The 15,206-nt window shown below is 36.2% G+C and overlaps 2 protein-coding genes across 2 annotated transcripts; one reads left to right on the top strand and one right to left on the bottom strand.

Moving 5' to 3' along the window:
* The first annotated feature begins 651 nt into the window (after positions 1-651).
* Positions 652-3,960, top strand: LOC135676437 (ras-related protein RABD1-like). Its single transcript, XM_065187604.1, has 8 exons — positions 652-812; positions 924-996; positions 1,134-1,181; positions 1,279-1,326; positions 2,331-2,402; positions 2,911-3,066; positions 3,357-3,460; positions 3,738-3,960. Exons 1-8 carry the CDS (start codon positions 799-801, stop codon positions 3,826-3,828), a joined length of 606 nt encoding a protein of 201 aa, XP_065043676.1. The 5' UTR covers positions 652-798; the 3' UTR covers positions 3,829-3,960.
* On the bottom strand, positions 3,872-15,206 carry LOC103988052 (12-oxophytodienoate reductase 1). Its single transcript, XM_065187602.1, has 5 exons — positions 15,017-15,206; positions 5,204-5,344; positions 5,001-5,131; positions 4,751-4,927; positions 3,872-4,670 (listed from the first exon to the last, which is right to left on the bottom strand). Exons 1-5 carry the CDS (start codon positions 15,079-15,081, stop codon positions 4,078-4,080), a joined length of 1,107 nt encoding a protein of 368 aa, XP_065043674.1. The 5' UTR covers positions 15,082-15,206; the 3' UTR covers positions 3,872-4,077.

Below are 15,206 nucleotides of genomic sequence, written 5' to 3'. Positions count from 1 at the left end.
CTTGTTTGCTTTGGAGGTGTTTTGTAGAGAATTGGGGCACCACTAAGTTGCAATTTGTCTGCTCTTATTTTTTATATCTTCCTCTTAAATACGCGAAGGTTGACCTGTTTTAGATCGGCGAGTGATGTGAAACGTTCATTTCATATTTGTATTGTGTGTCTTCAATCATATAACATCTTAAATATGTATCCAGTTGATTGAGTCGAGTCAGAGATATGGAACCTCCTTAATCTTGAATAGATTTCATTTAACATGACCCGATTCTCTTCCCTTCCTACGTGTATATATATTAATATTTAAAATATAAAATATATTGAATTAAGATTTCAAGCTTTTAATCTTGGATTACTATATCTGATACACTATCGCATCAATGTTTGATAGATTTGAGAACATGTTTCAAGACAATTTCCTACCCGTCTCGTAATTGGAGAATATGAAATGGCATGTGGGACCCAATTGACATACACCACTAGTAAGTAGCTATTCTAGTCGGGCTTGCGCTAGCGAGTAAGATAAGTATTAATTGGGTGTCAATTATCAGAAGAGACCCCCGTGTACCCGAATTTTGATTCGATAATTCAGCGGGCCATGCGGGGCCCAAGTACGGAAGACACAGTGGTAAGAGAACCGCTTGTTTGCCTATGCTTCCTCCTTAGGGAAGAGTGCGAGACGCCGGAAAGAACCCGAGAAAAGCTAGACGCCATTTTACCTTTGCGCCTTCCCATCCTGTAATCTGAGCTCCAATTCATCGTCGATCGCAGAACAAGTGTTGGCTTCTATCCCCAATCCATCGATATGAACAACGAATAGTAAGATCGCGCTCCGTCCGCTCCTCGATTGTGCGTTGTTCGTCGTTTTCTCCCCTGTTCTAATTGTTCTTGGGTTTCTTGGTGTGATCGTTTCCATCTGTTTCCCCAAAGCGATTACCTCTTCAAGCTCCTCTTGATCGGGGATTCCTCGGTCGGAAAGTCATGTCTTCTCATCAGATTCGCGGTGAGTTTTAGATTGGATGTTTCCCTACCATTAGAAATCTAGGGTTCATTGTTGCAATATGGTTGATGTTCTTTGTTGTTTTCAAAAGATTTGGTTTTTTTTGTTCATGCTGATGAGCTTTTGGTATTTCTTTTCAGGATGATTCGTACGTTGATAGCTACATCAGCACCATTGGTGTTGATTTCGTAAGTTGCTCGTGTATCTTCTGGAAAACTTGCATCAAAATATGTTTTTTTATGTTATTTTTTTGGTGGTCGTTTGCTCAATTGTCTTTCTTTGCAGAAAATTCGTACTGTGGAACTGGATGGAAAGACAATTAAGCTGCAAATTGTATGTCTCATCAAAATAATTTAATAATTTTCATTATTTTCTTCAATAGAGGAAGATGGATTTTGTTTTTTCATTCGATCGCCTGTTTGAAAAAGATAGGTGTTTTTTTAATTTTGGAAGTTTGAAGAATGAGTTGTTGGATACTTTATGCCATCATATATTTGGGTAAAAACCAATACACTAGGTGGGGATTTTCCATCTGAAATCCCTGTGAACTATTGATTTTCTAAGTTATAAGGCTGTTATTGAAGTGCAATGGCATTATACTATTTCTCCGTATATTGCATGATCATCCTTGGTAAAATGCCATTAAACATGCGCACCGCATGACTTTAGCTTGTTATGCACAGACTCTGTTTGGTGACTCCTGTTTGCCGTTTTAGTGAGAGACTGATGAATTCTGATTCTTACTATGTCAGTCGTATACTTTAGTAACACATTAGAGTTGAGTTCATTTTTCATCATGTCAACTATGAGTTCTGGTGGATGTTGGAGGTTTCAACTTCCAACTTCTAATGTTTCCCAGTTTTAAGGTTGCAAACTTTAACTGTGTCTTAAACGTGCAGTTAATTTCTCTCTCGATTTGGCCTATGTGATTATTAAGAAGTCGAAGAATATCATTATGAGTCATTATACAACTTTTCTAATCCTAACAGGTTAACGGTGGCTTTGGAAATAGTTATCTTTGTTGCATGTCAGCCTATAACATTAGAAAAGAGACCTAAGCTCTGAGAACATGAGTTACAATGCTTCTATTGTTGATTCACCTGGAGTGTAAATTGTTTTTGTTATATGTGGTGATCTGATGTGTAATCAGCATGGACTTTTAAGCACTACTTGGAAGGATAACCTTTGTTATTCTCGCACACTTTCGTGCCATAACTTTATGCCGAACTGTGATCAGTCTGGTTCTAAATTACCTTAACCAATAGAAGAACTAGTATGTTATTTTTTGTTATAGTCTAGTACAATCATTTTGAGGCAATGATCTTGTTTGCTTGAAGTGGGATACAGCAGGACAGGAACGGTTCAGGACCATAACCAGCAGTTATTACCGTGGAGCACATGGGATCATTGTAAGAGCTTTCTTCTAATATAGTTGCTATTCTGTTTATTGTAGTAATGCCTTTCTGTTTATTTGTGTTTGCTTCAGATATTTAAATGGTTTCTTATAATTATTTTTTTATTAAATAAAATTTCTCTATAATGAATTCCCTTTCGTCATGGAAAACTGAGCATGGAACTAAAACATTAAGGCAATTTAGGCACTTTCAGTTTAGAATAGCAAAAGTTTTGCCCATTATGTGTGGAAAGTTCATTGGTCATTTCCTTTTGCAGCCATTATAGGACACTATGACTCTTGCCTATGCTAGAGTTGGTTCAATAAGGTACCAGGATTATCCGCCAGAGTTTGCATAATCTATCAAACTCAGAAATGCATAGGAAGTGGTTATGGCACTTAGGGTTATCTGGTTAATCAAAATAAAGTACTTCTTAGCTTTAAAATTTTAACCGATTCTTGTGAGTTCTTAGATCTTAGAGATAATGTTTTAATTACTGCTGATGCCTTGAGGCCTTTTCCAGATTGTTTATGACATTACAGAGATGGAAAGTTTCAACAATATCAAGCAGTGGCTAAGTGAGATTGACAGATATGCTAGTGACAGTGTGTGCAAGCTTCTTGTTGGAAACAAATGTGATTTGGTTGAGGACAGAATTGTGGAAACTGAAAAGGCAAAGGTAATGATATCTACTATCTCCAACAAACAAGTGTTCTCTTTCTGAGTTTGGATTATTGCATCATTGCAGTGGCTGAGCTGCTGAAAACCAAAATGAAAAATAAAACAACTGTACAATGATAATGTGACTTTATAAGCAAGTGTTGATGAGATTGCTTGGTATGTGCAATTCAGCTTACATCTCCTGGTGATCTCTTGGTGAAAGAACGTCAGGGGCAGTAAAAGTTGCTTGATAAGATAACCAACATGTTTAGACCTGGATGGCTTACTGTTTTCCATGGTCTAATGCAGGCATTTGCTGATTCACTTGGTATTCCTTTCATTGAGACGAGTGCAAAGGATTCAATCAATGTGGAGAAAGCTTTCTTAACCATGTGTGCTGAAATTAAGAAAAGGTATTATAACTGAGCCTTGATTCATCTTTATCAAATGCACGTCTTCTTCCACATCAAACTGTTGGCTGCTTTACCTTACCACAAGTTTGGGCTTTTCTAATTCTCCAAGTTTCATTCTGGTTGTAGAAATTAGTCCAAATGTTTGGTCTTCCATTCCATAGTACATCAAACAGTTTAAGCATTCTTCTCAAGAAAGAAGCATATTTTTTCCGATTTCTCGAACAAGAATCATGAGGCGAGAGTTTTTTAGCTCTTACATTTGCTTGTCCCCTTGCAGAATGGGAAACCAACACACTGCAGATACCAAACCTACCACTGTTCAGATGAAGGGTCAACCCATCGAGCAGAAGAGCAGCTGTTGCAGTTAAAATCCAGTTTTCGTGGCATTTTTCATTTGATATGGACAATTAATTCAGTATACTTAATCAGCACATTAAATGTTTGGAGATTCTAAATGAATTGTAGCTTGTCTACACATAAGACCTCACTTCTTTTCCGAAGCCTCTAATCCATTACAGAATGTTCAAGCTTGTTTTTAGTGTCGATAATGCATCATGACAACGGCATCACAAAGAATTATTGCTCAAGATTCAAAGTCAACTCAGTTTGAGATAGTCTCAGGCCGAAGGCTCAAGAAATGGGTAATCTGTGTACCCCTCCACTGGATCAGAAGTATAGAAGGTGAGCCTGTTATACCCGTTCAGAGGCGCGTCGAGCTCGAACCTCCTCGGCAAGTCGGGGTTGGAGATGAAGAGGCGACCATAAGCCACCAGATCCGTGTAGCCCTCCGCCACCACTTTGTTGCCTTCCTCACGGTCGTATCCGCCGGCAGCGATGAAGGTTCCCTTGAAAGCTCTCCTCATCGGCAGAAGCCGGTGGGGGATTTGGCGCCTGCCTTCCACAATGGACATCCTCGGCTCCACCATATGCAAGTAGAGAAGGCCATGCTTGTTGATCTGGTGGACGAGGTAGAGCCCCAAAACCTCAGGGTCGGAGTCCCAGCAACCGTGGTAGTCTGCAAAGGGCGACAGGCGTAACCCCACTCGCTCAGCTCCGATCTCGTCGACGACGGCCTCCACCACCTCCAAAGCAAACCGGCAGCGCTTCTCCAAGCTCCCACCGTACTCGTCCGTCCGGTCGTTGACGCTATCTTTCAGGAACTGGTCGATGAGGTACCCATGCGCTCCGTGGATCTCCACTCCGTCGAAACCTGTTCGATGCATAGACGACAATGAGTTAATGCACGCATGCATGCATGAAGACGATCCGAAGAACATGGTTCGAAGTTACCAGCTTCGATGGCATTCCTTGCAGCGTTTCTGAAATCATCCACAACGCGAGGGATCTCATCCGTTCGTAATCGCCTGGGAACAGTGAATTTCTCGTCGGGTTCATCTTCAAGCAGCAAGCCGGAGGTCACCGGCTTGTCGGTGCAGGAGATGGGATCTTGTCCATTAGGCTGATACCCTGAGAACACACACCTCAACGATCAAACACAAGAGACGAATACTCCTGAGTTCATCACATGCGTGCTGCTTACCAGTGTTGGAGACCCTGCCAGTGTGCCAGAGCTGGCAGAAGAAGATCCCGCCCTTGGCATGCACGGCATCCACGATCGGCTTCCATGCCTCCACATGCTCCTTCGTCCATATGCCAGGCGTGTGGGGGTACCTATCCATCCAAAGCAGATAAAGATCACAGCGATGGAACATGTTTTCCGTAGGTGACAGGGATGCTGTTTACCCTCGACCAGTGTCCGAGACGCAAGCGGCTTCACTGATCAGAAGGCCACCGGTCGTGGTTCTCTGGGAGTAGTATAAGACAGCATGTGGTTGGGGGACATTGCCATAGGATCTTGATCTTGTTAATGGGGCCAACACAATTCTGTGATCAAGTGAAGACCAAGATAAATTAAAATGATAACAAACTCCCAAACATTACAACTTCAGATTTTTCTTCTTCTTTTGTTTGGAGGGTTCCCTTAGTCCACACAATTATTAAAAATAATAAAATATAAATTTACTAAATATAACCCATTAATTATCAATCATATTCTTATTTTTCACCTCTTAATTATCATTACTTCATGAAACTTATTTTTTGTAAAGGATTGGAATTTGATATCTCTAAGATGATGCAAATTGATGTAAAAGATAATATCTTTTAAATTATTATATAAATATTCAGAATATCATCTTTCGGACCTATAACCCAATGCCTTAAGACCTAAAAACATTCGGTCACTAATGTAAAAGTATTTCTATTTTTAAATCGTGTCATTTGATTATTATTATTTTGTTACTTTATATCACCGATGATAAAGATGTTCTGATGATTAGGATAAGGAAAATAAGTGAATAAGAAGAAAGGGGGGAAAGAAAAAAAGATATATTGGTTATGTACAACGAGATGGAAGAATTTGTTGAAATTAAATAATAAATTAATAATATTTTTTTTTCCATTTATAGAAGAATATCTTAGAAATATTAAAAATTCATTGTAGATAATAAAAAGGATTACCAATAGATTTTTTTAAAACTTCTCAAATAATCTAAAAAATTATTGTTTGATTATATGATCACATCTAATTATGTAACACATACTATATGTCTGATTGGATTTTAATTATGATTATCGACTAATTAAAAGAAAGTCCACTTATGATAGTATTCCTTAGAAGAGGATCTTGATATAAGAGACTCTTTTAATTATTATCCTATACTTTTTGCTCTCATATATAAAAGGATAAGACGTTATAGGGATGAAACACAAAAAATTGATATTATAGATTTATTTTTAATCTCTATTAGTCTATATTCTATTGCTTATAGTAGTCGTATAAAAAATAAGAAGAGAGAAAAAAAGTGTATTTAGTTCTTATTACGTATTGATATCACTATAGCTTTCGGATCCAACGATAGTGCATTTGTAAATTAAATAAAGATTTTCTGAATCATATCGAAATATACACAATCATAATATTCATTAATCATTATTTGATTTTATTTCTGGTATTAAGATTTTTTACATAACAAAAGCATAATTATAGTTTTTTTGCTTACAATTAGTTTCAGAGCTATGTTTTAAAATCAAATACCTTATATCATAAAAGTATGCCAGATATATTTTATATTTAGATCTATTTATTAGCATCCTATGCTTATGAAAGGGTGTTATTCGATTATAATTGTACAATGCTTGAATGATTCATTTATGTTGTCGGTCAACTTTCCTATATCATTCGTCTTGTCACCTATTTATGGGTGATTTGGGGTTCTCATGTTTGATCGATGAATTACCATCGGTAGCTTACTATCGATGACAACATTGTTAAAGGCGACGATCTCTAGTGTCGTTGGCCTAGTCATGGGCAAGGATTACGTATAGGTGCTATTGTGGGCAATGAGAGGGTGCGATAGTCGACAATGGTTGCATGCATTACTTTGTATGTGTAATAGCCCAAGTGTCACTACGACAGCCTACCTTGGTCATAAGTAGTAGCCACACACGTAGTGGTGTCGATGCCTATGGCGATTGCGATAATGGCATTGCCTTAGATCGACACTACATTATTGCCTTTGACTAGCGACTGCAATAATGCAATTGCAACGATGTTAGCTAGTCGCAACCAACATCAATTAAACACCGAAGTCATAGTTCCCAATTAAACACCTAATTGTAATTGCTAATCATATGTGCTTTGTAAGCCAATCACGTAAGTGATGACACATGTGACACATTGTGTAGTTTTTTTATGTATTATAATTATTAGCATTTTCTTACTTTATGATTGCATGTTGCATATATTATAATATCCATGAGTTTGTGCAATGAGAATTGGATCATGATGAAATTATGATAATGCGATCGATTTGCCTTTAAACACGGATCCTAAATAATCTCGGTCATAAGTTAATCGAGATGGACATCAAGATAATCAGATAGATCGGTGTACTGTATACCCATCCATATGATTGAGGCGATTGGTCTCATATTTGCTTGTGTGGGGATACTAGGGGTACAGTGCACATGCTCATTAGAAAATGAGTTAACTGATTGATCTACTTATGGAATGTTGGATGGTTAATAATACCTTATTATCATATAGTGATTCTGTAGTCCTAATTATTTAGCGAGTCCTTAGAATTGAGACACTAAGGATGTCTTGTTGGCGTACTTCATTCTTTGACACCAGACTTATAGGTTTGGAAATTTCAGATCTAGCACAACTAGTTATTGGAAATGATGACTAACTTTACGAAAGCAATTGAGTATCAACAAATAATCATTCACTTTCAGTGTCATGAGAGGAATATCTTATGTATTCTTGTTTAGGCAAATCCTTGACCAAGGTCATTCGAATTGAGAGAGAAGGATTTCTCTGAGAGAATCTGATTATAGCGAGACTCAAGTAAATTCTATATTGAGTATAACAGCACCGTATCCAGTATACGATCTTTGGGTTAGATGGATAAAGGACTATAGATACACGGTAACTAAAGACAGACATGTCCAACAAATTGGATCCCCTCATATCGTTTAGAGACTATAATGTAGTGGCCTAGTACGTCTGTAGTCGATGAGTCAATAATTCACTGAGTTAAAAGGAGTTTTAATAGATACGACTCACAGCCAGCCCAATATTGAGCCTAAAGGGTCACACACGTATGATAGGTATTGCGATAAGTAGATGTTTGTATATGAAATATCCACTAGAGCCCTATCTTATTGGATAAAGATACACTAATCCAAGAGACTTGGATAAAGATTCAATATCTAATAGGGTAGGATCCATTAGAGTTAAGTTGACAAAGACCTCTATAAATAGCAGGGAACCAAAGGAGCATATGCTAGACCCTTTTTGGCTGCCACCTCAAATTCTCCTCCCTCCCTCTCATCCTCGATCAACAACCCCATTTAAGGTATTTGGACAACAAGAAGGGTTGGTCCCTTCTTAATCACGTGGTGTACGTAGAGAGGAAGATCAGCAACGATTTAAGGAGCATCTTCGCCGCATCTATCATGTGGATCACTACCAGAGAGGAGGGCAATTGACCTCCTTCATCCATTTCTACGGATCTGAATTTTTTTATGGATATACAATCTTTGTATGTAACAAATCTTACTTGATATATGTGATTTTTTATTTTATATTTTGTTTTACGCACCAATCTTCGCACGATAAGAACTTTTTTCTATAAAAAATCTTAGATTTTACTTTTTCTGTTCTTCCGCTGCTCATGTGATGCTCTGTCTAGATTTCCCAACATACATAAGAACATATATATATATATATATATATATATATATATATATATATATATATATATATATATATATATATATATATATATGTCAAAGAAACATAAAGGGTGAAGTGGGATCATAATATTGCATTATCCATCCATTTTTGCATAACCATTCATAATCTCCCAAGTTTGGGAGCTCCATTCGTATACATTTGGATGAAGTCACCATGATCGATAAGAGCATCACAAGCTCTACACATATCTCTCTTTCTTATTATTAGTAAAAATTCATATTATCTCATAAATGTCATAGTATAAAAGGACATTGTAAAAGTTAATTAAGAGATGCAAAATTTAAAACAGGCTCAATTGAGAGAAGAATTTTAGTTGAAATCAAGTTCAAAAAGGTAAAAATAAAAATAGGTAAATTTGAAAATAAATATGTACAAGTAGAATCTATGAGATACATTACATAAGATATTTAGATAATCAATCATACTCTAATTTACTGAAAAAAGATATCATTTGAAAGATATATAAGTCTACTTTATGATCAAGTAATTTTTGTACAAATTGGAGTTGTCCACATAAAGTTATAAGAGATTTAGTATAAAGTGATCAGAAAATATTATCTCTATTTTATAAAATCTAATTAATCAAAAGAAATAAACCTTTAGGTAGGCATTTGCATTCCACATATAAGAGTTTAGTTTCTAAAGAATTAAGTTTTGTCTAAATCAAAATATTATAATTAAAACAAAGCAAATAGATCAGAATTCTTAAAATTTTTATATTAGCAATTTTGTAGCTCAAATAGGATTAATGCCATTAGAAAAGATAAGACTATATAAATTTCTCATAAATAAGAAAAAATTAATGATAGAAATCTCTATAGGATGGGTTAGTACACTTGTCTTAGAATAATTTAATCCCAAAGAATTGATCCAAAACCTAGCAACATTTCTTCTCCTTCAATTTTCTCTTCTCTAGTCAAAGATGGGTTGCAACAAGGTTCTCATTTGATAAGTTATCTACTCTAATTTACTTAGGTTTAATCAATATAAAGATAATAAAATGGTAAGCATACATCAAAAGAGTATAAGTGTCATCAATATAACAAGTACAAGTGGCACATTCCTTAAATTAGCTAGTGATACACATTTCTATCTTTTTTTTTAACTTAATATAAATCTTTCACAAATTATATTCAATTTTTAGGATTCATAATTAAGTCTCTTTCGATATAAAATTATTTAATAAAAATATTAAATAATTCTCATATTAAAATAATAAAAAATATAGGCATCGTAAATAATTCAAAAAATGAATGATATTATAGTTATCACTCTTGAGATGCATATAAATGAATTCGAGAGATAATGAGTTAAAAAAATTAAAATTATTAGATTTGGAAGAGGAGAATTTTATAACAAATATGCTGAGTCAAATCAGAATCCTAAGCTACCAGACCTACAAGCTTTTATAACAACAAGAGCACTACTAGAAACTTTCATAACTCCACCTTCAGCTATGTATTTACACCCAAGGGCCTCTAGGGTGGAAAACAAATCTCTATTAGGAAACATATGATAAGAACAACTTGAATCTAAAATCCATTCATTTTTAGACCTTGTCTTGTCATCAGTAACAAAGAAAATATTTCCATCATTCTCATCAGCTGCTACACTAGCTTCAGCGGATTAAGTAGTTTTCTCAACAAAATTTTCCTTTTGCTTTAATTTATTTTTCAATTTAAAACAATCAGCCTTAATGTGCCCCATTTTTTGACAATATCTACACTCCAAATTTCTATGTCTGGATTTATCTAGATTTAGATCTACTACTGTCAAATTCCCTTTTATCTGTTCTCCCCCTAACATTCAGACTTTCAGCCTGATTCTCTCTACTTTCGCCAGTGATATCCCTATCTATCTGCTCCTTAGATTTTAGTGCAGATTTAATTTCCTGATACGAAATTATTTCTTTTCCATAAATCATAGTATCACGAAAATGCTTAAAAGATTGGGGAAGAGAACACAAAAGTAATAGGGCTTTATCCTCATCATCAATTTTTGCATCTATATTCTCCAAATCCATAACCAAGGAATCAAATTTATCAAGATGTGAGAGTATATATATACCTTTAATCATCTGAAGTATATGCAAACTCTACTTCAAGTAGAGACGATTCTCCACTGTCCTCTTCATATACAAGGCTTTAAGCTTGTCCAACAAACTCTTAGCCGTAGTCTCCGTAGCTACCTCCCGTAAAACCTCGTCAGAGAGATTTAGAATAATACTAGATCGGGCCTTCTTATCCATACTCGTAAGATCTTTCTTTGACGTACCATCTGGAATGTTCTTAGTTCCCTGTAGTGCCAAATCAACTCTGTCTTAAATCAGAATGGCCTCTAACTTGAGTTGCCACATGCCGAAGTTGACATTTCTATCGAATTTCTCGACAACAATCTTTGTTATTGTCATCGTTTCCAAACGATCCAGAAACCAGGCTTTGATACCAGTTTGTTAGAGCTAGCCTTAGGAAATTTACCAAAGGGTAATTTTGACAACCCAACAAAGACAATAAAGCGAAAAGATAAAAGCAACAAGAACACCAGATTTACATGGTTCGGTCAATTAACCTTGACCTACATCCACGGACGAAAGAGGAGCAAATCACTACTATAAAAGAGACTATTACAAATGCCTTAAGAAGATGTTCCTAGGCCATAAAATACCCAAAAATACTAAACAAGAAAAAACCCAAAGCATAAGCCCAAACTATTTAACTGAGTGTGGACCTAAGCCCAAATCAAACACTTAGGTTTTTCTTGTGGTGTATCTGACTTCAAAGCCCAAGCCCTTATTTATAGTTCCAATAGAAGATAACAAGTCTGGTTTTCCTAATGTGGGACTATGAGACTTGCCAAACTAACAAATCTCCACCTTGACATGTCCCAACAAAACTTGCTCCACCTTCTTCATAAAAGCCCCAACGGGCAATCACCAACAATGAACACCAACCAAGTCCAAGCACTGCTTGAACTTGTAAACCGGAAGAGGCTTCGTAAGCATATCAGCTGGATTGTCCTTCGTATGAATTTTTTGAACAAGGACTTTTCCCTCAGCAATAGTATCACATTTGCATCCAACAATTTTCTTACCCGAAGGCGGCTTCACAAGATCCCAAATTCTATTCTGATGGAGAGATTCTATTTCTTCATTCTTTGCAATCAACCACTTAGCGGAATTATCATAAGAAACTGCATCTAAGTAGGTAGTAGGCTCACCAACTTCACTTGTTTCTTCTGCAACAGACAAAGCATATGCAACAAAATTTGCATATCTTTGTGGTGGTCGAATATCTCTCCGTGGTCTATCCTTGGCTATGAAATATTGTTCTTCCTTTGGATTATCTGCGTCAGTAGACTCGGGACCACCTATTGGCATTCTTTGAGTAGAAGAGTTCGACTTAAAAGAATCTGAACTACCAATCTCAAGCTCCACCTACTTCTGCGCACTGTCATTTGTACTACTAGTAGAATCTTCTTTTAAAGATAACATAGACAATTCATAAAAAGTAACATATCTACTGATTACAAATTTTGAGGATTTGGGATCAGAACACTATAATCTGTATCCTTTCATCCCAGAAGCATATCCAAGGAAAATACATTTTTTAGCTCGAGGCTCTAATTTTCTTTCATTTACATGCATGTATGCTGGACACCCAAAAATTTTTAAATCAGAGTAATCAACAGGAGTACCTGACCAAACTTCCTCCGGAGTTTTAAAGTTAAGTGTTGCAAAAGGAGCGCGGTTGACAACGTAACAGGCCATATTAATCGCCTCTGCCCAAAAGTCCTTTGTCAACCTTGCATTTGAGATCATACACCTTGCTCTCTCCAAGAGTGTTCTGTTAATACGTTCGGCCACACCATTTTGTTGAGGCGTCATCCTAACAGTGCGATGCCGAACGATTCCTTTATTTTTGCAGAATTCATTAAAGTCATGTTCACAAAATTCCATGACATTATTTGTTCGAAGTCGCTTAATCTGTTTACCTATTTGCTTCTCAATCAAAGCCTTCCATTGTTTAAAGGTTAGAAAAATATCATTTTTATGCTTCAGAAAATAAATCCAAACTTTCCTGGAATAATCGTCAATGAAAGTCAACATATACCTGGCACCACCCTTAAACTGAACATGAGCTAGACCCCAAAGGTCTGAATGAATATAGTAAAGAGTACCTTTCGTTTTGTGAACTGCCGAAGAATTGAAGCTGACTCTTTTCTACTTTCCAAAAATGTAGTGTTCACAAAAATCTAGTGGCCTAGTACTCTGTCTACAAAGTAGACCTCTTTTGCTCAATATGCTCAAACCTTTTTCGCTTATATAACTCAAACGCATATGTCATAATTTGGTAATGTCAGAATCAGACAATAATGATGATGAGACTACAACTGAGCCTGTAACAGTAGTTCCCTGTAAAATATATAAGCTACCAGACCTACAAGCTTTCATAACAACAAGAGCACTTATAGAAACTTTCATAACTTCACCTTCAGTTGTGTATTTACACCCAAGGGCCTCTAGGGTGCCTAAAGAGATGAGATTCTTTTTTAAATCAAGAACATATGTAACATTAGTGAGCGTCCTCACAATACCATCATGCATTTTAATTTGAATTATTCCTCTACCAACAACATCACATGTTGTATTATTGCCCATCAAAACAATTCCACCATTACAAGATTCATATGTGAAAAACAAATCTCTATTAGGACACATGTGATAAGAATAATCTGAATTTAAAATCCATTCATTTTTAGACCTCGTCCTGTCATCAGTAGCAAAGAAAATATTTTCATCATTCTCATCAGCTACTAGACTAACTTCAACGGATTCAGTAGTTTTCTCAATAATTTTTTCCTTTTGCTTTAATTTATTTTTTAATTTAAAATAATCAGCCTTAATGTGCCCCATTTTATGACAATATCTGCATTCCAAATTTCTATGTCTGGATTTATATCTAGATTTAGATATACTATTGTCAAATTCTCTTTTATCTGTTCTCCCCCTAACAATCAAACATTCAGCCTAATTCTCTCTACTTTCCCTAGTGATATCCCTGTCTATCTGCTCCTTAGATTTTAATGCAGATTTAATTTCCTGATACGAAATTGTTACTTTTCATAAATCATAGTATCACGGAAATGCTTAAAAGATTGGGAAAGAGAACACAAAAGTAATAGGGCTTTATCCCCATCATCAATTTTTGCATCTATATTCTCCAAATCCATAACCAAGGAATCAAATTTATCAAGATGTGAAAGTATAGATGATTCTTCATTGTCCTCTTCATTGTCCTTCAATCATTGTCCTTCAATCAAATTTACCTTCAATCATCTAAAGCATATGCAAACTCTATTTCAAGTAGAGACGATTCTTCATTGTCCTCTTCATATACAAGGCTTTAAGCTTGTCCCACATACTCTTAACCGTAGTCTCCGTAGCTACCTCCCGTAAAGTCTCGTTAGAGAGATTTAGAATAATATTGTATCGGGCCTTTTTATCCATACCCGCAAGATCTTCCTTTGACGTACCATCTGAAATGTTCTCAACTCCCTGTAGTGCCAAATTAACTCCGTCTTGAAATGCCTTAGGAAGATGTTCCTAGGCTATAAAACACCCGAAAATACTAAACAAGAAAAAACCCAAAGTATAAGCTCAAACTATTTAACTGAGTGTGGATTAAACCCAAAGCAAACACTTAGATTTTTTTTATGGTGCCTCTTGTGATGTATCTGACTTCAAAGCCCATGCCCTTATTTATAGTTCCAATAGGAGATAACAAGCCTGATTTTCTCGATGTGGGACTATGAGACTTGCCAAACTAACATTCTCATCTGTCACCTCTCCTCAACTTTCTCCTATGTTATAACATCCTCCTCTACTACAGCTTATTCCTCTGCTGTAGCTTATTCCTCTGTGATAGCATTGCTATAGCTTTTTCCATTGCTACAGCTTTCTTCTCTATTGCCGTCGTCATCGTCGCAGCGGCAACAATAGCAAAAGTTCCATCAATAAGTCTCAAAACTATGAGAATAAAAAATAAAAAAAATTGATACTTGGATTCATCAACTAGTTCCTAAAGTTCTTGGTATTTCTATGAACAATATTGACCGACGAATTTGAAACAAATTAAAGAGAACACAACACATAAACCAAAATCAACCAGCAAATCCAAACACGAGATCAACAGAGTTTACAGATAGAAGAAGTCATGTCTACGTCCCTAAATTACCTGTGAGATAAATGGAACTTTCCCATCTTGTGAGGAGTCAGAAGAGGATCAGTGGCAGCGGCCATTTCTGCAACTGCTGAGAACTGAGATGGTGGACGCAGCACCAAAGTCAACTCCAGAGAGAGAGAGAGAGAGAGAGAGACGAAGAGGACTGGTGGTTCTCGATAAACAATGGTTTTCTTGACGTGTC

Source organism: Musa acuminata, chromosome BXJ1-6 (genome assembly GCF_036884655.1).
Source record: "Musa acuminata AAA Group cultivar baxijiao chromosome BXJ1-6, Cavendish_Baxijiao_AAA, whole genome shotgun sequence".
Lineage (NCBI taxonomy): Eukaryota > Viridiplantae > Streptophyta > Magnoliopsida > Zingiberales > Musaceae > Musa > Musa acuminata.
The sequence above is the reverse complement of the archived record's forward strand: the minus strand, read 5'-3'. Positions and strand labels throughout refer to the sequence as shown.